We start from the raw sequence: 25,369 nt of genomic DNA, 5'->3' as shown, positions 1-25,369 counted from the left end.
AAGTCAGTGTGGAATAGACGCTGTTGTCAGAATTTACATGAAATCGTCTGTAGAACTCATGACGCTAAGTTATGTTTTTTTCTGTTCTGTCCACAGTGTTGATTTATCTCCTGGGCATTTCTGGGATAGGACAGGTTCCCTTCTGGATTCTCTCTCTGTTGGGAGTGAGGTGTATGACAGTGAACTCAACGATCCCCATTACGACCAGAGTCTCCTAGAGAATCTCTTTTACACAGGTCCTGTAAGTGGCAATCAAAAGGAAGATGTTTAATACGCAGTCCCTAAAACGAAGGAAAGTCAGAAAAGCACACATCAGGAAAAAATGGCTAAAGAGCTCAGTAGTAATAAGGCTTAATAAGCATTACGTATCATATAGAGGCTTATGAGAACATAGCTTACAAACAGATACTAATAACATAATAGTGTTAAGGCTATGAAGTTAAGCATCATGTTTGGAAATTGCTAGGATTCGGCTGTCCATAAAGAATTGGTTTTTTTTTAATATACCTTTGAAAAATTTTGATGCCGTTTTGAATTATACCATCTGCAAGTTTATTTCTTTTTCCTGATTTATCGTGACCATTATGTATCTTTCTTGATAGTGATATTGTTATCCTCATACTTTTTGTGCATTATTTCTGTTTCAGAAATCTGATTCCAGTTTAAGTGATTTCCTCAGTGATGACGATGTTAACTCTTCCCATAAAGCAACCAAGGCAAAAACTCTCAAGAAAGCTGATCGTACGAACCTTCAGGGTCCTCAGAAGGAATCTAGTGCCTGTGATCAGGAGGTGAAGGAGACAGAAATTAAACTCAGGTAAATAGTTACATTAGTGACTGGCTTTGCAGCACCTTGCTCATTATAAGTTACTATTAGAGCATGCTAACACAGCGTGATTCTTGCTATCATTATCACGCAATCGACCGAATAAACATTTCGGTGAGGGGCTTTGATAGCATCTCTGGGAATGATGGAACCCAGGAATTGCTGTATGCTGTTGAAGAAACTATTTTAAGGAGGCATCATCTAGTTAAAAATCCTGAGTTTCCCAAAAATATAATAAGCTTGATAATAACACTTTTAACCAATAAAAAACACCAAATCTTCTGGGACCACAAGGGAGCGAATGCTTGTAGAACTTAAATACAAGTCAAAAGCATGAAACCCCTTCTGTTAATTGATGATCTAACTTGTTTTACAAAACCTAACTCAGGTATCAGGTTTGAAATTTTGGTTCTTTTAGTGCTGAATATATTTTAAAAGTCTGTAAAGAGACCATATGATCACACGTCTTGTTTAAAAGCCTTCAGATATTTTACCTAATTTACAAAGTGAAACCAGTAACATTACTCTTTTTTTCTCTTGTTTGCATTCATACAATTCCCTGTATAAAGGATTCTGGATGCTGGCAAGCAGCCAGGGAGATTTACAATAAGCAGTAGTGAATTTTTAAACTGTCTGTTTTATATACTTGTAACTATTTCTCTCAAAAATCCAGTTACCGAGCTTTACTAGTACAATACCACTAAGTATTATGGTTTCACTTCTTTTTTCTGATTCAGATCCAAAAAGTTATTTATGAAACTTTTCTGAAATACTGCTATTTCTATATTCAGGTGTAGTTCATTTCTCCAGAGGTAGCAACAGAAAAACGTTTACCAGTTAAATCTTAAAAATAAAAGCAAGATTTTAAATTACGTCAAAATTCCTGTTGCTCTTCTGCAGCAGTGACTCTTAGCTACAGCTATAACTGCATTTTATCCCTTTTTTGTATCTGACGTTAATTGAAGCTTTTATTTTTGAAGACTTAGTCTGCATATGCATTTTTTTTTAAATCCAATGACATTGAACATGTCCTTTTTCTTTGGTCAGGTACTAGATATTACATATTGTATGATTTCTGTTACAGAGACTACCACGTCTTTTGTAAAAGGATACATAGAAAAAAGTGCATTTTAATGAACCACGAGCGGTTTTTAACATCCTGCCCAGCTACGATTTTTCCTTCAGTTGGTACTGTTAAGAATGTTTATGTAGGCCTGATTCTCAGTTTTATCTTTTCAGCTGCTCTCCTACTAGACAACTTGGTCCTTCAGAAGTTTCTACAAAAGAAGCTTGTCTCTCATCCTTGAGTGTAGATAGACTGGCACTGCTGGGGCGAATACACCTAGCCAGAGTCATCATTGAGAGCTTGAGAATCCCTCCTGAGAGCACCCAGATTACACCAGGAAAGAAAAGCTTAGTTGGGAAGCCCCCGAGACCTGCATCAGTCAAAAAGTGGTAAGGGGGATCATTTCTCAGCAACCTGCTACCCCTTCCTTGGAGCTAGACCTCTCTGAGTCTTGTGTAGCCCAGCTTGCCTAAGGTCTTCAGGGTTCTGAGGTTTTCCTATTTCTCTCCTTGTCTCAGTAAAGTGTATATTTTAGGCTTCTAAAAATTAGATGTATGGATAACTTATCCTGATGCAGACTCACTTCAGGCTTTGCTTTTTTCTGGGATTTTGGAAAAGTACAGACATGCCTTGTGCATGTCCATACTTTGAAAACAAATGGCGTTTTTTTGTAGGAGAATCTGTCGTTTAAGTAATCTAACTGAAAGATGTAATGAGCTATGGTCATTCAATTATTGTAAAAAACCATAAATTAAGTAACTTTATAAACTGTGGATATGAAGCATGTCTGCTATGTTCAGTTTCATTATGAGCATTAGTCTTTTGATGGCTCATAATCATCTATTCACTTTTTCATTCATAGCACCTTCTTTGTTGAGTACCACTTTCCTGTGGGAGCCTCTAAGGATGAAAAGGGACAAGTCTCCATAACAACAGAAGTAATTCGAATAGCTTCAAGTAAAATCACAGGCGATGGTAAGAGCATTATTTTTTCTCCCTTGTATTTGGCATTGTTGACTCCTTCATCTCTTAGCAATTATTTAGTAGCATTTACTTATGTATTTTCTTTGCTGTGTGGAAAAAATACAGTGATTTGTATTATGATTAGTGGCAGCTCTACCAAGAGAGATTTGGTGCGCTTGCAGGTGGTGGAATATTCCTCGCGGGGGGAGCAGGTAGCCAAGTGATTTTTTTGCTCCCAAGAAGTAGTCACATTGGGATTTTCACGTCTCTTCTCCTAGGGGCATAATAGCGAGTCAGTAAATCCATTCTTTTGTCTCAAAGTAAAGACAACGTTGTCTTTGCAATAGGACTCAAGATGGTGAATTCCTTTTATAAATATCAGAGATATTTATATATCAAAAAAATACCTAATTTTTTCCAGATGGTGAAACAGGTCACGTAACATCTTCAGGAGCACAGAGTATGCTAGATTCAGGAAATTCTGGCAAGTTCTGCGCTTGAATCAGTGGACATTTCATCCCTTTAGTTAGAGGCACCAGTGTTCCTATCCCCGAGAACACTTTCGGTTACGTTTCTGTCCTTGATGAGCAGAGAACGCTGCATGAGCAAGATCCTCTGTGTCCGTTTTTCCCAGAAACTGGAATTCCAAGGCAACTTTCAAATGACTCTTGTATGGTTATTCATTGGCTGTGCTTCTTTCTGGGTGGTACTTGAGATATGTGGATGTAATTCTCAGTTCTCTTGTGCATTCTCCATTTGTGTCCAGACAAAACTTCTAATTCTTCTGAAGCTTGGCTTTTTGTAACACAAAGACAATACTGCCTCTTGCACTTTGTCTTGTTTAGTTAGATTCCAGCTCTTTGGAACCTAGAATAAGGGACAGGACTGAAAATAATCTAAAGAAGCCATCTAGTCAATCCACTATACCAGTATCTTTCCTGAGCCATTTATCTCATCTCTTCTTAAAGATGCCCAACAATAGAGATTCCATAGCCTCCCCAGGCAAGCTATAAAAGTGCTGCCCTGTTAGAAAACTTTGCTTATGTCTGATCTGAATTTTTGTCATCGTAAGAGTACTTATTTCATCCATTGTGGACAAGCATAGCACGCTTTAAGACTGTTACTGTACTTCTCCTTGTGGTTCTCTTTGCTAGAGTAAAAACCAATCCATTCAGTCTTTCCTTGCAGATAATGTTTTTCTCCTCGCCCTATGATTATTCTTGCAGCTCTGCTTCTGTCTCCAGATATGTCTTGAAATGCGTCAACCGAAATGAGATGGAGTTCTCCCACCAAAGAAAGGACTCTCTCTTACTGCACGCTAGAACAACATAGACTTCGTATTAACTGCAGCCTTTGGATGCTGCCATAATATTAATGTTGTCATGCTGCCCTCATGCTGTTTTCTGGCCTCGGAAAATGAAGAACAGTTTACTTTGAACTTGATGTTAATCATGCAAAAGTAGATGACTGCGTGAATAGCAGAGCAGTGATTATCTCCACAGAAAAGTTTATTCATATTCCATTAATGTTGAACATTTTGTGCTTCTACAAAAAAATGTAAACTGCCTACAGATTTGCAATATATTTTATAGGTTGAAACCTCAAGAGAATTCTCACTGAGCGTTCCAGCAACAAGCGGTTCCCCTTCAGCTCCTACCCCTTACTTGATCCCTGACTCTGGCAGATGTGCAAATGCCCTCTGTATTTGTCCACCCTCCTGAGAAGTGCCATAGTTTTCCTCTCGTATGTCCTGAACATCACGTGTCTGTACTCACCCTGCATGTTTTCCACACAGAGACCGAAGATTTCTCAGTTCCAGGTCAAACTCAAAAGACAGGTTAGCTCTGAACCCAGATAAGAGCTCATAAGTCTCTGTCTTCCTTGCAGTGGTAAAATTCCAACAGCGGTTTGTGTTCCCTGTTCGTTTTGGTGGAACGATGATAGAGCACTGGTGGAGCTCTGACCTTGCTTTTAAAATCTACATGAGAAAAAGCACACAGAAAAAGGTACTACTAGAAGTTGTTTGAACTTTGTGTGTTAAAAGGCAAAGAAAGACTTTGCATTTGCATTTCCTCCAAATGCTTATGCATAAAGTGGTGGCTTTTCTAAGTTACCTGCAGTGCTTCGTTGCAAATGCTGCAGTCTCAGCCATCAAATGCAAAACAGACTGACTCACATGATTTGAATGAGCTGCTTCGTAATCATCCATTGCCAGATATTGTAAAGGGGAATGACATTATGTGCAGATGCTATAAGCTGAACTAACTGATGTTCAGTCTTTCTACCCAGCTAAATGGTCTTCTGTGGTCAAGGCTGACAGGCCAAAAAAATTGTCCTTCCCTCATCTTTAAAACTGAGTTCTTGATGTTTAAGGATATTGGATCAATTACAAGCATTAATCTTCAATCAGAACACAGCTTGTTAAGCAGCATAGAATGAGTTAGTGTGGATGTTGATATCGTTACTCTGACTAGGGTAAGAGGAATAATGTGAGGTGTGAGCAACTGGCTTAAACTGTGCATTTGAGAAAAAAATTTATTTGGGGTAGATAGGAGCAAGTAGCCATATTTGCACAATCGTCTGCTCGTGATAAGGTCAGTGAGAAGTGTTAATTCAGCTTATGTTTTGTTTTGATCAACACCAAAGATATCTGCCCATCTGTTCTAATAGAAGCTCTTCTTTTAATGGACGAATAATTTGCATCTTTAAGTTTGGAAGCCTTACTCAGTTAGTAGGATTTGGGATGTTCATTTTTGCCTTGGTCTGGAACTACTATAGATCCTGGAGGAGTTTCGCATACTGTCATCCTACTGATGCTTGGGATTGGAACTAAGGGAAACTTTAATACAAATCCCTGTTGGTATAACTCATGAAATGAGTGGAGTGGGTGAGTGGTTGACCATGGCTTTCCTCGCGCTGTCAGAAGGCTTCTATTTGACAATATGCCTTTAGTTAACTAAACCTATCAGAAAACTAGCAGAATGAATTCTTTCTCTGTCCTCAGCCGGTGGCCGTTGGCTCAGCAGTCCTTCAGTTATGCAAGGTTATTCAGTCTGAGCAGCTCGCTGTCAGCTGTGAGATACCTGTGGAAGAAGAAGGAGGTCAGACACAAGTGGGACCACTTCAGGTATGTGTTTTGCCATATTGGGTTTGAGTTGAACCACTTTTTGTTACTAGTTTTGGCTGGGTATTCTTTTGTTCTTTCCTCCTCTCTTTTTTTTCTCTCTTTGTTGTAATTTGCCAGGTCTCAGATAGGAAGGCTTGTAGAGCTAGTACAAGAAAACATGAACCTCTTTTTTTTTTTTCCTTAAGGTTTTGGATAAATATTTCAAACCTTCTTCAAGTCCAAGGGTTTTGCTGTGTGACGTTCCCTTGGCTGCAGGATAAAACCAGGGTCAGTAAGCTGTGGCTTGTGTACAGAGGCCACTCTGCAGGCAGATTTTGCATGGCACGTATTCAAGGCTAGGAGCTTTGGCATATGAGACGGGAGGTGGCAGCTTCCTGGTTCGTTAGCTCCACACACGGCATGAGCTGAGGGTCTCTCCTGACACACAGGTCTGATGCTCCCTGTCATTGGTAGCACCTTGTCTCTTCAGAAGTTACCTTTTCTACCAAGACTTTCTACGAGCATGTTCAACCCCTGAGAAGGAAAAGCAGTCCTGCACAGCACACTTGAGAGGTTTACCAGTTCCAAGTGTTCCTTTAACCCTTGTTTTGGTGGGGTTTTTTGGTGCTTTCAACCACACATTTTCATTCATACTTCATTTATACTAATCTTAATATTTCTGTTACAAATATTGACAAAATGACGAGGCAATTCAGATGTGGGACAGAGTGTAAAAAACACAGAAACAAATGGAGGCAGATGCAGTGGAATCTGCAGACCGTTGGAGAAAAAACAAAAGGAGCTGACAGAAGGGCAAGGATATTTAGGAACAGCTAACATCAGCCAGGAACGTAAAGGTGAAAGCAGTGAAAAAGAGGTCATTCAGAGAGAAACACTCTTCCTTTTTCTTAATTTTCCTGAAAGAGCAATTGCTCTAGCAAGGTGAAGAAAATGGCAATTGTGATACTTTGTCACAATACTTTTCACTTAAGCTAAGGGATGGTCAATACATTTTGCAGTCTGCTTGGTGATTGATTTTACATTTCTCTTTTATTCAGCTGTAATTGTATGTGTGTGTACTTGAGTTATTGCTTTATTTGATAAAACTGCAGATAGTTTATTTTGGAGTCAGGGTTGTAGCTTATGACCAGCATGTATCTAATACTAAGCATTCTGAGTAGTGATCTAAAACAGTTCTTGAACAAAGTATGCAATGCATTTTCCGGAGGGTTGTTATTGTAGTCTCTTGTCTTCTGATCAGCTCGCTTTGCCTTGTGTAATGCAGGTATCGTTAGAGCTTGCAGCTGACAATAAAGACTTCACCTGCACCACTGCCAGGTCAGCTATGACCGTGCAGCGAGTCCCAGCTCATGCCATAAGAAGTCCCCGGCTGGAATTCCAGGAACCCAACAGGAATAACGTAAATGCAGAAAGCCCTCGCGGTTTGAAACTTAGCAATCGTGAAGACTCGCAGAAGACAGGAGCGGCCAGCACAAAGATCGTGCAGCCACCACAGGCCGTATCAAGCTCTGTGTCCCGTAATCTGATGACACAAATAACTGCATCTGAAGAGGATGGGCTATTACTGCATGTGCTGTTGATGGTGCCTGATGGAAAAGGTTTTGTTAGTGGAGACTCTGCTTTCTATGGTTCTTGTAATGTGTATTTAAACTGCAAGCTGCTCAGCACAGAGGAGGCAACAAGATCTGCTGTCATATGGGGCACAACTCAACCTGTCTTTAACTTTTCTCAGGCAAGTCACACCTCTCCCTTGTTACACTGCTTGAAATGTATCATTTCACACTGACAGACATATTTGAAAGATAAGTTACTTTTATGTGAGTAGCAACTGTTTGGGTCTGACCGGTATGTTGAAAGTATTTTCAGTATTGTTTTGGCTGCATTGTAAAGTCTGAAATGCAGATGAGCAGGTCCTTGAATCACCCAAATAGTAAAACTGAAAAAGAAGTTGACTCCTCCTTTCTTCCTTTAGAAAGAAAATATAGTGTTGATGGCATCCTAATATGTAATTGTAGGTTTGGTTTTGTTTTGTTCCATTGGTTGATGTTCTTCTTAACAGATTTGTCTGGCGTTTGGGTTTTCATTCTGTCAATGGCCAGAGCTTTCCCCAGCAAACAGCAGAAGTTCAGAGTTCTGCTGTATTGCAAACATCTTTCACATGCTGTTTTTTTTTTTTCCTTTTAATAACATTCTGAATTTGTAGTTGTTTTTCTGGCCATTGTTCTTTCAAAATGTCAGGATGCTCAAATGTGTTTGTTTTGTTTTTCACCATACTTAGTGATTTGAGTTGTGAGGCTTCTTGGTCTTCAACTGAAAGAGCGGAATGTAAAAACATAGCAAAAGACATCCAAAACAGTTGTCTGAACTGATTTATCTGTTTAATAAATAGGATTTTTTTTTAAGTTTAGAAGCAATTGGTTTTTAAGATAAGTTTTAACATGAGATCAGTCATTATCTAAATTGGATTTATTTTCCTGGCTTGTTTTTTTCCAAGCCTACCAGCTCTCTGAAACATGTTAGGCAAGTACACATCTAATTTTTAATTTCCGTTTCTAAATAACACAGTTCAATGTGTTCTAGTGTGTTCTGTGTACTAATTCTGCATTAAACTCTGTCAGGTGATGCCTTTTTCATTGACTTGCAAACATTTGGAACGACTGAAGAACAACTTCATGATTATTGAGGCATGGAACAAGACGGGAAACCCTGGCTGCGACAAACTGCTAGGATTAGTGAAGCTTCCTCTGCATCAGTTCTACGTGTCATTCAAGTAAATGTTTTTCCTCTGTATTTTCTTGGTTTGGGATATATGATAACTAATGCTCAAAGAAAAAAGGGTGGTGTCTGGAGTGTGCATGGGAGGTTTCTTTATAGAATGAGGCATTTTTGTCATGCCGAGTTTCCTCTGGCACTCCCCTACACTGAGCAGTATCTGAGTAGGTAACACCGTCCTGGTATAGAAATACAAGTAGACTGTGAGAAATAACGACACTGTGCTGCATTAGGCTTTGAGCCAATTTAACTTGCTCTCCTACAGAAGAGTAATATTGTAAACGATCCAAGGGACTGCACAGAAAAAGTGAATGTGGCTTTTGGAGCTGTTAGTGGCTACACCGGATTAGAGTAGAATGTGGCACGTGCAGCACCCTCCACTTACTTCCATTGGTGATTTTCCAAGGCTGTGACTGATGAAGTGGGTGGTTTTGTTCGTGACTCTGCCCTACATAGATCCCATTGCTAAGGGGTGCTGTCAGTTTGCACAACACAGGATGATGCTTGTGACATCAAAAATGTGTTTAAATACTTTGTGTTTTAACTGTATTCTAATCCCGTGGCTCTTTCCAGAGCAATTGGTTCTTTTTAGTTCACTGTTCTGGCCTCTTGTTCAATCAAATAAATACCTGCTTAAAGCAATTAAAATTAATGGAAATAATAGACAGAAGAGATTATTTCTAATTCAAGGGATTAGTTGCTTTTGGTTTGGTCAGACTAATCATAGGTGGAAATCAGATGGTGCTTAAACTGACTGGCCAGTGTTATGTTAATTACTAGTGTATCATTTGTAGAATTGTTTTTGGTGAGCCACCGTAATTTACTTGTGTATATCTTCAGTTTCGTATTAAAAGTTCTTGCGTTTTTAGACTTGATGGAGACTCCATCATCTCCTGTCTTTCTGCCCTGGTTCATCCCCAGAGGCATAACTAGTTCATAAAAATATAATGTGGCTACAGTGTATTAATGAGAGTCTTGTTCCAGTTCATCGCCTCACTCACAGATCTCTAGGCTGGTTTGTCACTACGGCCGTGTTAGATTTTAGAGAGCTCTGCTTTCTCACTGCTGAAAATAGCCATTCCCATTCAGCGGAAAGCAGATCTGTGCTTTATGAAGACTACTGTAGTTGACCTGCATTTTGGAGGAATGGAGATGGATTGGTTTCTAGCTGCCTGGAAAGCTCTATCTGAAATGAGCTGTGCATGAACTTGTTCATATTCAGGTGACCTATTCATGGGCTTTTTTGGTGTTTTGTTTTGTTTTGTTTTGTTTTAATCTACTGTAGAGATCCAAAGATTTCCCGTCTGCTTCTTCAAGCTCAGTATCCAGTGGTTGCTGTGGACAGTTACATGCCCGTAATAGATGTTTTTACGGGCAGTAAAAGTGGAAGCCTGAGGGTCATTCTGGCTATGGGATCAGCTGATCAAATAGTGGAACTGCAAAGGCTCAAGAATGAAGAAGGAGTGGTACCTCCCATCACACAGCGTCCTGCCCACTCTCTGGACCCTCCTCCTACAAAGCCCACAGTGGTATTGTTCAGTAAACTCCTGTTTTTGCTGTTAGGGACACGTGAGAAGGGTTTCAGCTATGGCTTCATTAATAGACTAGTGGTCTCCGATCTCTGCTGTAGCCAGTTTTGTTACAGATGATCGTGTTCTGTGCAAAAGTATTATTATTAAAAGTATTATTATTATAGTATTATATTATCTCTCACCAGTCTTGACGTTGTTCCCCTTTTTACTGCCCTGCATATTCACTGTTCTATGTATATGACAAATGCAGTAAAAAAAAAAAAAATCTAGAAAATTGTAATTCTTACAGCCTTATTTTGTACCACAAAGGTTTTGCCACCAAGTTTGAATTAGATGTGTATGAGCTTTCATGTTTATGTGCTGTCTTCCTGGCTTTTGCAGAGTACGGATTTGCTGTCAGGCTTTTAATTTTCTGTGAACTTTAGGGAGAAAATGGCAGGTAGTGATTCTTAACCCCCTGTCTCAGGCTTCTTAGGATCTCACGTTCCCAGTCCTTTTGTATGCAATTTCGTAGAAAGTGTTCCTTTCTATCTGGGTTTCCTTTCTTTTGTTAGCAGCTAGATAGAGAAGGGGAAGAACTGATGGAGCATGTGTTTGACATCCGTGTGGAAAGTGTGAAAGGACTCACTCCCTTACAGTCCACGGTCTGGGGAGAGGCTGACTGCTACATACAGTACTATTTCCCAGTGCAAGAGGCTAGCTGTGGTGTGTTGCAAGGAACTGAATTGCACGAGGATGGTAAGTTTGTTTTATGATACCACCTTATTTAGAGCATTGCTTTAGTTAACCGTTGTTTAGTATTGTTCTGTCTGCATAAGTAAAACGATACCTGTTTCTCTGAGCCTCCATAATGCAGCCAGTGCTTGCTTTCCTCAGAAGATCAGCATACAGCTGTATTTGGGTTAGATCAATAAATTAAAAGCCTGCTTCAACTGAGGCAGATGGCAAAGGTCCCAGTAAAATAGATGTCTGGTTCCGAATCTATTCACATGGTACCTTTTTATTAAAGAGCCTAATGTGGTTCACAGACTGATTCTGCAAAGACGTAAGAACGGATTCACAGGAAACACGAATCTATTCACATGGTACCTTTTTATTAAAGAGCCTAATGTGGTTCACAGACTGATTCTGCAAAGACGTAAGAACGGATTCACAGGAAACACTAAGAGTGTGTGCAGTTAAATTCAATGAAGGCTTTACATGCACAAGCATTTGGAGATGCTCATTTTCATGGCTGCACCAAAATAAGACTGGCTGTCTTAACTCATGGGAAGTATGAAGGAGTATCTAAATAATTGCAGTTCTAGGAAAGGACTTAGTGTTAACTCTGAGCACTTTGAATCACTAATGCATGTTTCCTCTGAAAAATAACACTGTCAGTAACATTATTCCATAGGAACTGCTGTGGACTATGTCAGCTTCCAGCCATATTTAACTGTAGTTTTTTCAGTCTGCAGACCACAAATTCAGGGGATCATGTGAATTGCTTGTAAAAGATCTGCGAAGCATAATTCAGAAGAGCAGGCCTTTTGTCAGAAGGCTTTAACTTACTGTACAGGGATCCTGCCTTCTGCGGAAAATACTTGAACGACTGCAAATAGGAGAAGGTTGAAACCCACAAACGCAGACAGTGGAAGCGTGGTTCTATTCCACACGGTGCGGTCTGTGCAGAGAAAAGACCCCCTGAGCTTTCACCAGCCCACAGTAGTGAGTTCCCATAGTGCCATATGTACAGAGCAGTCTCCCTCTGACCTTGACCAAGCTTATTAGCACAGGTGCAACACTGCACAAATGTGTCTATGTTGCTTCCAGACCGGCATTGCCCCCCTGTCTCCACGCAGGACTCCCCAGCACTTGCATCCAGGTTAGCTTGCCCAAAACCAGTTCAGGAGTCTGAAGCCTCAGGGTATGCCCTGTTTATAAATTCCAATGTGAATGTCTTCTGCTTCTCTCCTTGGATGTGAATTCAGGACTGTCTGCCTAACCAACTCACTTGATTTGTAGGTATCGAGTTAAAGGCTTTTCGCACAGCAACTACTTTGTGCATCCCTGATCCCATCTTTCATGATGAGCGTCGTCATTCTTTGTTGGTTCCTGCCGATGTTCCAGTCCAGAGGCTCCTGGTCAGTGCGTTTATGGCACCGGGAATGGCTGGAGGAGGAATCCAGTTTGAAGTCTGGTGCAGGTACAGAGTAAGGTCCTATTCTTTGTATGTGTCACAGCAGTACAGATAGAGGTGTATCTGGTATTTGAAAAATCTCTGATTACGGGATAGGTATTTAATAATAAGTGAAAAATTAGTGAGCTCATCAACATTTGATGATGGGAATGTGTTTAAGACATTTGGGCCTTTTTTCTCCCCAAAAAGTACTGATTACCCTTTTCTTCTTACAGCTTTGTGAGCAAATGTGTGCTCTCAATTTTCTTTCCTCCGCTTTATCAGCATAGTGATCTAAAAGTAGCATTTAACAGCATGATTTTATTGTTTTTTTCCTACTACAAGTCACTGGCTTCAGAAGAATATACTTGAAAATGTTTGCATATTGTCTTGTTTTGTATTTCCATTATTCTTCCTGGATCATTAAAGAATCTTAGCTTATGTTTGTTCTTATTTGCATGATGTTTTATGCTATAGATAAGATGAGGTTATCTCATTTAACGCTAAGCTCAAATCATAATTTCTTTGGCAACTGAAGCTAATGGAAAGTAGAGACCACAAAGACAGGCAACTGTCTTAGAAAAGTGTATTTATAATCTGTTCATACTATAGTAAACAAACCAAGCTATTTAAAATTCACATGTTCATAAGAGATTTATTGTATGCTGGTTGTGTTGACATTAATGTTGGTAATGCCCAGATCAGTTGGAGTTACCAATTGTTAGTACCTGGCATTTAAAAACTGTATTTTAGTTCAATTTCCTGAAAAAAATTGGATTTCAGTGTAATCTTGCAGTAACCACTCACTGATAGCAGCTGGTAAGCTTAGGCTCTTTTGGGCCAAAGGAACAAATTGGTAAGCCGTAAGCCTTTTAAGAATGCAGTAAACATCCTCCACCTGTTTGCCGTATTTAAAATGGGGAGCAGCTTACCAACAAATCTTTGCAATTAGGATAGTGCTTATATACTGACTGATAAATCCAAAATTGTAGATTGTTGCTGTGATACTATCAGCACCTTGAATTACTCCTAGAGTCATATGGGGACATGGTATGAAACGAGGCATTATATTGCAAGATGGTAGGACTACTAACCAGGCAGTGCTCTATCCAAGATTTGAATCATCAATTAAAGTTTAGGATTTTTTCGAAAATGAGAAGGGAAACACAAGTCTGTATCATTTAGTCATTGCTACTGAAAACACAGTGGATGCCTTTCTCCTGATCTACCTGTTGTTCGTTAGATAGAACACCTAGATAGTTCTGCAAGTGACATCTGTATTTATTAAAGGAAATTAAGAGTGAAGAATATTTGGTGCCGGATTTCTTTTGCTTTGGGATGCCATTTGTTGGTTGAGATACGGCTACCTGACTTGTTATAACTAGTGCAAAAGTAATTTGTGGTATTAGCTACTCAGGAGCACCTATTCTTTTTCCTTCTGTGGAAATTTGCTTACCTGAGTTTGTTCCTCCCCTATCAGGAGACTAAAAACAAGTGTTTGAAGACACCGGAATTCAGGTCAACTTGTGTTCGGTCCTGAGAGAAATTATGATCATTTTGTCGTCATCAGAACACCCGGATTGACACTGCTTCTTTGTGTCTTACCAGGTATTATTACCCAAATGTCAGAGACCAGATGGTTGCCAAAGGGACCTTGCCTTTGTCACGGGTGTGTGCCATGGTAACTATGCAGCATCGTGAAGAAATAGGGATACAGACCTTTAATCTTCCATTGGTCCCAAGGACTGATTCCTCAGAGGAATTCCAACTGCGTTCATCAGGTAAGGAAGGCTTGGGCTTTTTCACTTTATATGTAAAAGTAAAAGTCTATGTTTTCACTGACAAAGGGAATAAAAGCCTCCATCACAGAGGCTTAGCAGTAAAACGCAAGAATTAAAGGCAGATTCTTGGAAAAAGCGGCCAAAAGAAAAACCCAGAGAAAAGTGGGACAGGAGAAGGAATTCAGTGTACTTCAGCTACTTTGTAATAATTAGCTGCTTGCAGCAAAAGAAAATCTGTCTCTTTGGTGATTTTGTCACTGCAGTACTATAAAAATGATGTGTTTGAAATAGTGCAGTAGTGTATTTAAAAACTTGCGATGAGTGCACACATGAGGGCTCGACTGGGTTAAACAGACCGTCCTAGTTCTCTTATGTCATAAATTTGGCAATGAAAAGGAGCCATTAAGACCATCTGATCTGACTTCCTGTAGGATACAGTCTTTAAAATTTCCTTCTCTGCCTCCTGCATCAGGCCATAATTTCTGACTGAAGTAAGGGCGTCTTGCAGAAACAGTCTCAACGTTCTTTAATACTCAGCTATACATCTGTGTTTTTTCGTATGGAATTTTCTTTTGCGTTAATAGAGTAATTTTTGTATTGCGAGTTATAACAAAGTACTGATTATATTTGACGTAGCTGTATGAAACGCTGACCAATTCATTCCTTTTTTCTTTTATTTAATCGAGGGTTGCTTGATGTGAGTGTGAGATACCAATGTTCCATGAAAACAGCAGCAGGAATAACAAGTGCTCAAGCTATTTCCCTTTCTGTACAAGTACACAGAGCTGCTGGTTTGCAAGCAGCAACCAGGTAAAGTGTAATTGAAAAAGGAAGGTTTCTCTCTTGAGATAGCGTTTTCTGGAGGCAGCAGGCTGAGGCATTAGAAGAAATTGTAACTGGCCAGTTTTCTATCTGTAGGAACCTAAATTCAAACTGGATTCTGATCAAAAGAGAAAATAACTTCTTTATAAAGATCATTAGTGGTTATTTTTGTCCGTTAAGCTGCAGCATCATGTAGTAGCATTTGTTCTGACAGTAGCAAGACTGCAGGGCAGGGAGTGAAGGAGTTTAGATGTGCATTAGCAAATCTAGAGAGTGAGGGAAGACAGCATGCAGTGTTCTTACAGCATGCATAGTTCTAGCCATACTTTTGACTCCTCAGCCTTTTGATCAGTATTACCTCCTTCCATGTTTTTCTACACCAAAGGCTGATAGAAAAATTGGGTGATATAACATAGCACCTAGCTAGGCATTGCATCTTGGTCTTATTGATGCTATTTAAAGGTTAATTGGGATCAGTTTTCTTGAGTTTCGCTGTGGAAACACGGCTAAACTAACTAGAAAAATGAAACATCCCTTTTCACTGGATGGCCACTCTAAGCGCATAGTATTGCGTGAGCTTACTTCCAGTATACAGTTTTCAGGAATTAAAGAAGAAAGGGCTAGAGGAGGGGTAGTCAATTCCATGAGGGTAGAATGGCTCTTGTCATCACTGACCTTTTCTGAGTGGTGGTGAGCTGCTGATTTATCTTAATTCAAGAAGACTCCATAAAATGAAGGTCACTACCATGTGGTGCTCTGAGAAGTTAAGAAAGTGGAATGACTTGCAAATCCTGATTCTTCAGGCATATGCCTGAAGAAAATTACCTGGTCTGTTTTGGTTGTGAATGCTTCTGTTTGACACGTTCACCTCCTTTTGTTTATCAGTACTAGTGTATAAAAATAATCTGGCTTGGCCTTTTGCTTTTTTCTGCAGTAGGTTCTCTGGGAAGTTATCCTACTGTTGTTTTTACAGTATGGGATGTTTTTCAAAGGTGCCGAGTACTTTCTTACCCACCTTGGTCTTCAGATCCTGGCAATGGCAAGAACACAGCCACCAATGATGGACCTGATGATGGTTACTCCTACTATTTCATACATGTTCCTAACATGTTCAGACAAAAAAAATTACGAAAAATACGCTGAGCTGGAACCTCCATCTGTTCCAACCTATAACAGTGCTATAGCACAGATAAGAAATTCTCTAAGCACTTCTGTGTTAGGCAAAGCCCAGGAATATAGACTGGATCCACTGTTTTATTTTGTCTCATCTTTTCACCATGAAGACCTAAAACCTTTGCTTTATTTGCATTGATTCCTAGTTTTGTTGTACGTCATATTCATTCTCCTCTTTGTTTTCTTTTCTCTTATTAAATGAAGAGCTGTTGCAGAAAAGAACCCTTCCATCCAGTACTATGCAGGTGCAGGAGTTAATACCTACGTCTCTGTGCACCTCTCTTTCCTCCCTGAGGGGGAGAGACGCAACACGCGAGCTGTGGCTCATACTTTCTGCCCAGAGTTCAAGGACCACATAGAGTTTCCTTGTAACCTCATCGTTCAGAAAAGTAGTGGAGAAGCTTCTTCTCTGGGGGAACTCTTGCACTCTGCCAATATCATCTTCTCTATCTACCATCAGAGCGTCAAGTCAGGTAAGCAAGGCCAGTGATTCCAGTGACCAAATGGCGTTGCTATTGTGGATAATGATCCAGTCCCGTTAATTTTCAGTTTAGAAGAGAGACTATTTTGTGCAGTCAGTAATAGAAGTAATTACCTAACTGGCCTTCAGAGGAGGCTTTGGGAAGTACTGTTCTCCATGTACAAAGTTAAGGCTTCCAGAACTCCAGGTGATCAAGATCTGTTTTAAATGAAAAGATAGTGCAATTAATAGTAATAACACTTTGACTCCTGGAGCACCTTGCCTTCGTATGTGTATGCCCCATTGCCCCAACTTTATGGAATGGGGTAACGGAGGTTCAGAAAAAAGATCCTCCAGCGAACCTATGGCAGATAGGCAGAGGTGTACCATGAAAGAGTTGGGTTTCTCTTTCAATTTCTTGCTCTAATCACTAGTGCCTTTTGAAATCCCTAGAGTTTTACTCCATGAAACACTGAGGGATTAGTTAAACAGTCATTCAAAAAGAAGATTGAAACGCATTGAACCATCATTTTCTTCGTACGTCTCCCAGAGTTTTCATTGGTGATGTTCTTGATGTAAGCAACGTGATAGTGTCCCTTAACGTTGTCTGACCTTGGCTAGCTTGAAATAAGAGGTCACAGCCTACTATTTTGTTTTTGCTTTTTTCTTTGTTCTTTTTTTTTTTTTTTTTTTTTTTAACTCCACGAGAGAGAAAAGTCAGGAGCGGCAAGTTGTTAGGGTAAGTGAGTAGTAATATATACCACTAGCTCTCCACCGGTTACTTAATGTGCATCTGTGGAAATACTCCCTAAAAGCTTCTCCAAATTCAGCAAAGATGGAGCAAGTGTCCTGTAATGAATATGCACTGGCAATACTTACAGGCAGGTTTTGGTCACGCTCCTGTTTCTTGCTGGTTTGGGCCTGATATAACCTGGGCCATTTGTTTTGACTTTTGTCCTTTTTTGGTGGGCTAAAAGTTTTTTTCAGTATGGCGGCTGAACTATCTACCCTTGATGTCATGCAGCTTTCTCTAGAAAGAGATAGTCTCTGAATCACTTCTAAATCTTGCATTCTAATTTGTCCTGTTTGCAACGTTTTATATTTTCCAGCCACTGACACGTTGGCAGGTCGGACATCAAGAGATTATCTTCTTGGGACAGTCACTGTTCCAACCAGAGACCTACTGAGAAGAAGATCAGGTAATGTGGCAGTTACACTACTGACGTTCTGTGTAGGTGCTCTTGTAATTGTGTCATACAATTTTGGTTCTGGTTTTTTAGGCCAAAGTTCTCTCAGACATTGTATATATCTGTATTAAAAATCCTGTATTAGAAAACTCATATAATGGAAGTTGTTTGAAGATCAGCTTTCAGGGTGTTGGATGTATAACAGCAGTTGAACTATGTGATTAATATATTCTGTACCACTAACGTGGGTCTTCCAGAAATTGCAAGAGAGCAACTAGTTGCACCTTACTAAGAGTAAGGCACTGTATAGACTAGAAAGTGGAGAAATATGTACCCCTCAATTGGCAGCTGAACTGGCTGAGTTAACCTCCTTAATGTTTTATTCAGTGCTGTTTATTTTCTACTTTATGATTGAAAGTCCAAGAGTCATTGAGTTCAGTTGAGGACCAGTGATTGCTTTTGAGATGACAAAGCTGGAAAGAAAGGCTTAGATAAGTTAGAAAGCAGTTGGCTTAGCCTTTTTTTTTTTTTTTTTTAACTAAATGTAAAATACCACTTCTGTCTAGTCTTAGTTTGCGATTGTTGTCATGTGGTAGTGATACTTTCATTATCATCTTGTTCGTTTCTGCTTTAATGTCATTATAGTTTTAGTGCTTGTTTTCTCCAACCATGAAATTTTGCATTTATTTTTAATGGGAAGAGAGGAGGAAAAAACTGAGAATCCTTAATTTTATAATTGAAGATTCGTGGGATATGATTTCGTTGTAAAATGAGTATCATTAATGAATTGAAAAGTAAAATGCCTTTGGAACTACCTCTGAGGTTTTCTGAGGTCTAACAACTTGCTACTTTTTCAGTTTGGAAATGACTTGACGAATTCCAAACTTTCGCTTCCAAATACTGGCCCTGGACTAATAACCGGAGTGTGAAAAATTCTTTCCTGACATTTTTCAGAAGGCAGGATAAGGCTAATTATGATCTCTTCTCCCGAAGGTATTACAGGCTGGTACCCAGTTACCCTCTCTGAGGACTTAGTGCCTTCTCGTTGCACAAACGTCATACAGACCGTTGTGGGAGGACTGGAACTTTCTGTAACTTTTGCTCACCACAATGACAGAGAACGTGTTTTGGAAGCCGCTAAGCTTTTAGGCTGGAACAGTGAGGAAAACCACGAAGACAGTATGGATGATAGTGACGAATGGGAGCAGGGTGAGAATCCAGCAATCGTGACCATTTCTACCCCGAGAGTATGGCTGCCAGTCCACTGCGTGCTGCTTGCAGGCCAGACGCACCTGAATAAAAGTACTTATTGCTACCTCAGGTATAAGCTGTATAATCAGGAAGCCATGTGGACTTTGCTTAGGAGGCCAACATTGAGTGACGACAAGAAGAATGTTACAGTGACCTTTAAGAAACCAAACAGGGTGACTCTCAGAAGGAGCCAAGGGCTGCGCTGGTTCTTCAGAGAGGAGAAGTTAGAAATCCAGGTGTGGTGGGCATATGGTAAAGAAAATGATGTGGAAAGACCACTTGATACGGATCGTCTTATTGGATCTGCCTATGTCGACCTCACAGCATTAGCAGAGAGGTCAAGGAAAACACTAAGTGTTAGTGGTAAGTTCCTAAAGAACATTATCTTATTTCATTCCTCTTTAGTGATGCTTTTGGTTGCTTAACTTCTCTAGTCACCTGAAGCAAAACGTTTATAGCTTTGTTTTGACTCAGCTGCCCCCTCCTCTCTGTGGACAGGTCATTAGCTTGTCTTTGGAGTATGCTTAGACATAGTGGGAAGGGAGACACACACGTATATGTACACATACATACATATATTTATACACATATATTTATACACATATGTTTTCCATATATGTGTATAAAATTGTAAAGAGGCGCTATTTCCAGCACTTACAGAAAGCTGATGTGCTGTAAAACAGTAATTTGAACTGCTAGTGGGAAAATGAAGGTATACCGTTTTGGGGGTTGCTCTCTGTTTCTGCCTTTACAAGCTGATATTCCTAATAATGCACTTGGTAATACCTTGCACAGAAATTATACTGAAAATCAAAATTCTTTCTGCTGGTCTGATGGGAGATCTTTACTGTAATGAACTGTAGCAGCTTTTTCCAGGATGCTGTTTCTCCTTTGGCTTGTTTAGCTGGTTGGTTGCGAATTCTCTTGCAGGGGTTTACCCGTTGTTCAGATGCAACGCTGCAAACCTAGCAGGAGCTGCTGTACGTGTTCACATTGCGCTTTCTTCCACTTCTGCTGCCCTGACCAGCAGACTTCGCTGTGCTGAGGAATACAGCAGTAGTGAAGATGAAGCCACGGAGAAAGCTCCTGAGGTGAACCAACACGTCTCTGAAAATCAGAGTCAGAAACTGGGTGTTGTAAATTCAGAAGTCACCAACAGGAAACCACCTGAAGAAGACGTGGTGTTTCTGGAAAACACGGTTGCTGTCACTGTCCTCGTGGAAAGAGCAATGCATCTAAGTTTAAAAGGTAAAAACCCTTTTTCTTCTGGAATCTGCTCGTAACAGGTACTGCAAAGAACAATTTAAAAACAGAAAACCCAAGAATCTTATCAAATTTATTCAATCACAATGAATGAATGAAATGGGTGTTGAGCTTGGCTTTGCAGCCCCACGAGCAGGAAGTGAAACTATCCAGCCTATCTCTATTAATGAAAAACAAAGTATAAATAAAATAATGTTCACCATTACAGATGACAGCTGAATTCTGAAGTTAAGTGTTACCTGAATAACTTAACCCTGAGATACTCATCTCAAAGACTCTTGCAAATTCTGCATTTTTAACATATAATCAGCTTGTAAAGCTGGCTTACTTGTGCTATCTAGAGACTGCCAGACACAGCAGTGAGGAAGAGCAACGTTAAGTACAGAGCGGTCTGAACTCACCTAGGCTTGACGCACAGTTTCCCTCTCTGTAGAGTGAAAATTACAGCTAGGTGCCTATTCGCTGTGCTGAGGATCACCAAAGAATTGCTCAGCACTTTTGAATTTATTCTAAACATATTAAAACATTCCTTCCTAGCAAGATGATGCTTGGTGCTTGTTGTGCAGTAACATAACTTAGTGAGTTTGTAATTTTTTGGAGCCTTTTATTTCTTCCCTCAAGTTGCAATCTGTAGATGAACCTATTTTGTTAAAGAAGAGTTAAACCCCTTAAAACATCTTAAGTGCTCAGCCCCTCACCTTGCCTGCTTCTGAGTGCTGTAAGGCTTGATCACTTTGTGTTTGCTCAGCATTTGGAGTGATCAGACCTTGTTTGTGCCATTGCACGCTACCTAAATACAAATATGAATAAGGGACTGACTTGAGTGAGTGAGTTTCCTGGAAATGTCTTTGTTTAGGTCAACTGTTCCATAGTCTAGGTGCGTGGATAGAAAAGAGCACTCAGCATTTTTGGGTGTGATACTTATAGCACAACTAAGAGTCAAATAAAAGCCGTGATGTAAGTACCAGTAATGCACCATAGATGGCTTTTTTTATAAGCTATATAATTCTGTAATCTTCTGGAATTCATAGTCTTTGTTTCTGGAAACATGATGCAACATTATTTGCCTCTGGAAAATCTTTGATGTGATAAAGGAGGTTTGTTTTGTTCATGTATGCCACTGCAATATTTCCATCTTCAAACAACTTATCTTTCCTTTGGCTTTTCGGATGTAACTGAGTGGCTATTGATACACTAGAAAAGATGCAATATAAACTAGTTTCAACAAGAATTCGCATTCTTCGTAGTAACAATTTCATTACTGCCTTACAGATAAAACTGTTAGAATACACTTCCAGTCCAGTATGTTAATGGTGACAAACTTTATGCAATTTTGGAAGAACTACTTAAGATGCCCAATTTTAAAAAATTGGGTGAAGATGCAAAATGATTCTCCAAATCTCTTGATATTTCTTGTCTTTAAGTCATTTTTCCTGCCTGAGAAGTCTTTTCCTTCTCTGCATCTTCCAAAAATAGCAGCCTAAATTTCATAATTTTTGAAAGGAGTCAAATTACCTCCATGTGAAGTTCTACAAAATGCAAAAAGTTAAAAGAGAACATCAGGACAGCATTCTACAGATCCAGACCACACTATGCAGGAGGTGCCCTAGCTGTAAAGCTTTTATTTTTCACTACCTGTTCCTGCAGCATCAAGTCACACGCCTCAACTGCTTCTTTCGCCTCCTCCTTCAAATACCGCTTTTATAAAGAGGAATGAAACTAATTCTTAAGTGTAACTTCTTTGCAAAGTTCAGGGATTAGGAGTTGCTAAGCTAAATCAACCTTGGTAAGACATCTTTGATCGTGGCTGAGTCTTCTTATTAGATCCAACAACTCTGTTTGTTGTAGGCGGTTTTTTTTCCTACAAGAAAAGCACTCTAGGACTTGAGAAATGCTCGTTTTTGCCTTTGACTACAAGATTGATGTTTAGGTCTGCCTTTACATGCAAGAGACGGTGAGCTAGCCCGGGCAGGTCTTGCTTGTTTCTAAGCTGAGCACACATTATCCACACCTGTGCTTGAGTTGCCGTGTCCACGGTCTTATCAAACTGAGAGGAGTTCTGTATGCATATTTTAAAATGAAGTCATTGCGCGTACTGAAAAACAAGAACAAGCACTCTAGAGTTCTCCAGCAAATCCTGAAGATCAAGGGATAAAGCAGCAGTAACACAGTCCACCACTGTGAATCAATCACATTTGATCATATTTGACAGAGAATCAAACTTCGGGGAAAAAAGAGAATTTCTAGTTTCTGGCCGACAAGGTTTTAGAAAAGTCCAAAGCCACGTGCTGAGTCCTTGGAAAGCAGAGAGAAGGAAGTAATCTGTGACAACCCGTGTATGAACGGTATTCAGTTGCAAAGTCTGACCTTATTTTCTCCTTGGCTAAATGCACTTCTCTTAGCAGACTTTGCCAGCTGCAAATTCTCCATCTCAACAGCTCCACAAGCAGTAAAATGCTCCTACAGCTTTAGAAGTCATGACACACTGCAGCAAGTGAATCTCACTAATGTGAACATAACTAAGAGGGTGCGTGCCTGAGGAAGGGTCCCATGCGGAAGAGAAATAGTAGGGAGGTAGAAATCCTCCAATTCGCACTCTGAATTCCCTGAGAGCATTCACACAGCCCAGACCCCTCTGGAGGCCCTAAGCATCTCTCCTCCTTGTCAGCTTAAATTTCGGTACAAATGACTGTATGCTTTCCACAGCTTTCATTCAACTCTTTCTAATCCATAATACCCAGTATTTGGTGAATGTCCAGCTCTGTCCCTTAATATGACCTTGCGTTCCTTGATTACAAATCATCTGCCTCTAAGTGCAAACATACCCAATTAAGGCAGACTAGTTAATTCGTTATCTGTTTTCTCCTAAGCCTTCTCCCAGGTTATTTCAGGATGAACGAGGGAGAAAGCGTTTGCATTTCCAGCCCTGATGTGTTTATGCAGGAAGCCTCGTAAAGCTTTCACTGATGCATTGTAGAGTGAATGCCATTCCTGGTTGCTTAGCTTAGTAATCACAAAGGTCTAGTTTGTGCATGGATTAAAAACAGTATTTCCTGAAGTGACTTAGAAAGGACTTCAGCAAAGCCTGACTGCAGCCCCGCTGTGCATAGCTCCCTGCTCAAGCAGTGGACTAGGACATGAGGGCAAGTAAGTTCCCCTCCTTCCTTCTTTAATATAAACTTTGATGTTTTGGCCAAAACGTTAAAGCCTCAGCTACACTAGACTTTCTTCCCTCGAATTTCCCACTTGTGCAGTAGCAGAGCCAGTGAGAGCACAGGTGCCCTTGAAGCGGTGATGGTGACCAGTGTTTTACCATCCATGCACACTATCCCTGCTCAAAGCACACCACTGCGGGACAGTTATCAGTAACACAAACTCCCACTTCTTTGGTGGGTATGATGACCAACAGGGAAAATTAGGAGGGAAGCCAGCAAGGGTTTTAAATAAAAGTGTAAATATTGCTTTTTCTCCTTTGTATTCAAATACTTTCACGATAAATGAGGATAGTACTTGCTTCTGCCTTGAAGGGATATTAAGATTGTCTAAATACTTCAGTCTTTGTGAAATGATCTGATAGCTGCTGTAAAAAAGTTGGGTTACCTTTAACACTGGGAGCATGTTTTCTCATTCAGTCAATGCAGGAAATTGTTCTAATTGGTAATACTGGTGCCTGTTTAGTTAGCAATCAATAGAAGATCTCAGCAGAAGTTTGCAAATCACGCCCATACAGTCCTTATAGCTCTTCTGAATCACTGTCCCAGCAAAGTCACGCATCAGCACTCTGTCTTCCTCCTCTCAGTAGTAGTTAGTTAAATTTGAAGTGATCTTATCCCCAAAAAAACAGCAATTAAGTCAAACCAGCTTTTGTAACATTGGATCAATTAAGTCAAACCAGCTTTTGTAACATTGGATATTTTGTATATTTAAAAGCTAGGACTGTCAGCCACTTTAGCCTAGCACAGAAGGTAGATCAAGCGCTGCAATAGGGACCCAGGGACCTGGCTTTTATTCCTACCTCTGCCTTTGGTGGCTTGGATAATCTTAGGCAGGTAGCTTCTCTGTGCTCCAGTTTCTGCTCTGTGCAAGCTTTCTGTGATATTCTCTCTCCGTGTAAATGTAGAGCTTTTTCAGCTCTACCAATGAAAAGGAGTATTTCCTATATGATGGATTTCTTTATTAATTATATATTTTTAATTGCTGACCTGCCTTTAGGAAAAGAATTAATTATTAGTAAACTGTTTATCCTCTGTACAATTCTGTATTTAATTCTGTCTGATTTTAGGGAGTCCCTTAACCGAACGTGGAGTAACAGCACCTAGTAGCTACGTGTCGTTTGCCGTTGCTGATGCAGATGCTCCAGTAACCACTTCAGTAGTAGAAAATACAGACTCACCAGTCTGGGACTTTCAGCAGCAAGCAAGGTAAGTGATGTGGACTTGCACACACGTACTTGCAGAGCCTTTGGTCTGAGAGCCAGTGGCTCAGTGTGAAAAGAACATATTCGATTAGGGGTGCCTTTCCACTTACTGGGCCTATACTGTTTTGATTTCTGCTCGTTGGCTTTATCAGCTCATACACTTAGACCCGCTTTCATGCAGAAGCTTCAGCTTTTGATCAGCAAGCTCTAAAAGGCGCTTTCTCGAGCTTTGAAGGGCCATCTTATTCAGCTTTTCTCAGCTGAAAATCCTTGTTTGCGTGTTTCACAATCACCATATGCTTAAATTTGGAAGATGCTGTTGAAGGAAGCGGGGTCTTGTAGCTAACATGAAGGGTGGTTTGACCTGCCCTAAACTACTGTCTGCACTGTGTTTTGGCTCACCTTGAGTGAGTCAGTAAGTTTGCCTCTTCTGGAGTTTCCCCACCAGGAAGAAGGGGCTTATAATAACTAAAGGGCTCTCGGGAAGATTAATTTAGCGTTGATCCAATTTATTGGCGTTTTCTGTACTTTTTGCTCTGTTCCATGCTTAGAAGTATGCCGTGGTTCAGGA

The 25,369-nt window shown here is 40.1% G+C and overlaps 1 protein-coding gene across 6 annotated transcripts in view; it reads left to right on the top strand.

The window, feature by feature from the left end:
- The window catches only part of C2CD3 (C2 domain containing 3 centriole elongation regulator), a 52,451-nt gene that overhangs the window by 6,364 nt on the left and 20,718 nt on the right, over nt 1-25,369 (top strand). For all 6 annotated transcript variants that reach the window (XR_011138785.1, XM_068930809.1, XM_068930805.1 and 3 more), the window contains exons 8-25: nt 97-241; nt 648-817; nt 2,066-2,281; nt 2,755-2,867; nt 4,743-4,861; nt 5,860-5,982; nt 7,247-7,714; nt 8,601-8,752; nt 10,040-10,283; nt 10,841-11,024; nt 12,291-12,471; nt 14,053-14,225; nt 14,912-15,035; nt 16,425-16,693; nt 17,790-17,879; nt 18,861-19,481; nt 20,049-20,366; nt 24,664-24,802. Coding sequence is in view for 5 of the 6 variants with exons in the window: in XM_068930809.1 (XP_068786910.1) it covers nt 97-241; nt 648-817; nt 2,066-2,281; nt 2,755-2,867; nt 4,743-4,861; nt 5,860-5,982; nt 7,247-7,714; nt 8,601-8,752; nt 10,040-10,283; nt 10,841-11,024; nt 12,291-12,471; nt 14,053-14,225; nt 14,912-15,035; nt 16,425-16,693; nt 17,790-17,879; nt 18,861-19,481; nt 20,049-20,366; nt 24,664-24,802 (3,849 nt within the window). In the remaining variant the exon portion in view is untranslated. The remainder of the gene's footprint in view (nt 1-96; nt 242-647; nt 818-2,065; nt 2,282-2,754; nt 2,868-4,742; nt 4,862-5,859; nt 5,983-7,246; nt 7,715-8,600; nt 8,753-10,039; nt 10,284-10,840; nt 11,025-12,290; nt 12,472-14,052; nt 14,226-14,911; nt 15,036-16,424; nt 16,694-17,789; nt 17,880-18,860; nt 19,482-20,048; nt 20,367-24,663; nt 24,803-25,369) is intronic.

The sequence above is a fragment of the Struthio camelus genome, chromosome 1 (genome assembly GCF_040807025.1).
Source record: "Struthio camelus isolate bStrCam1 chromosome 1, bStrCam1.hap1, whole genome shotgun sequence".
Lineage (NCBI taxonomy): Eukaryota > Metazoa > Chordata > Aves > Struthioniformes > Struthionidae > Struthio > Struthio camelus.
The sequence above is the reverse complement of the archived record's forward strand: the minus strand, read 5'-3'. Positions and strand labels throughout refer to the sequence as shown.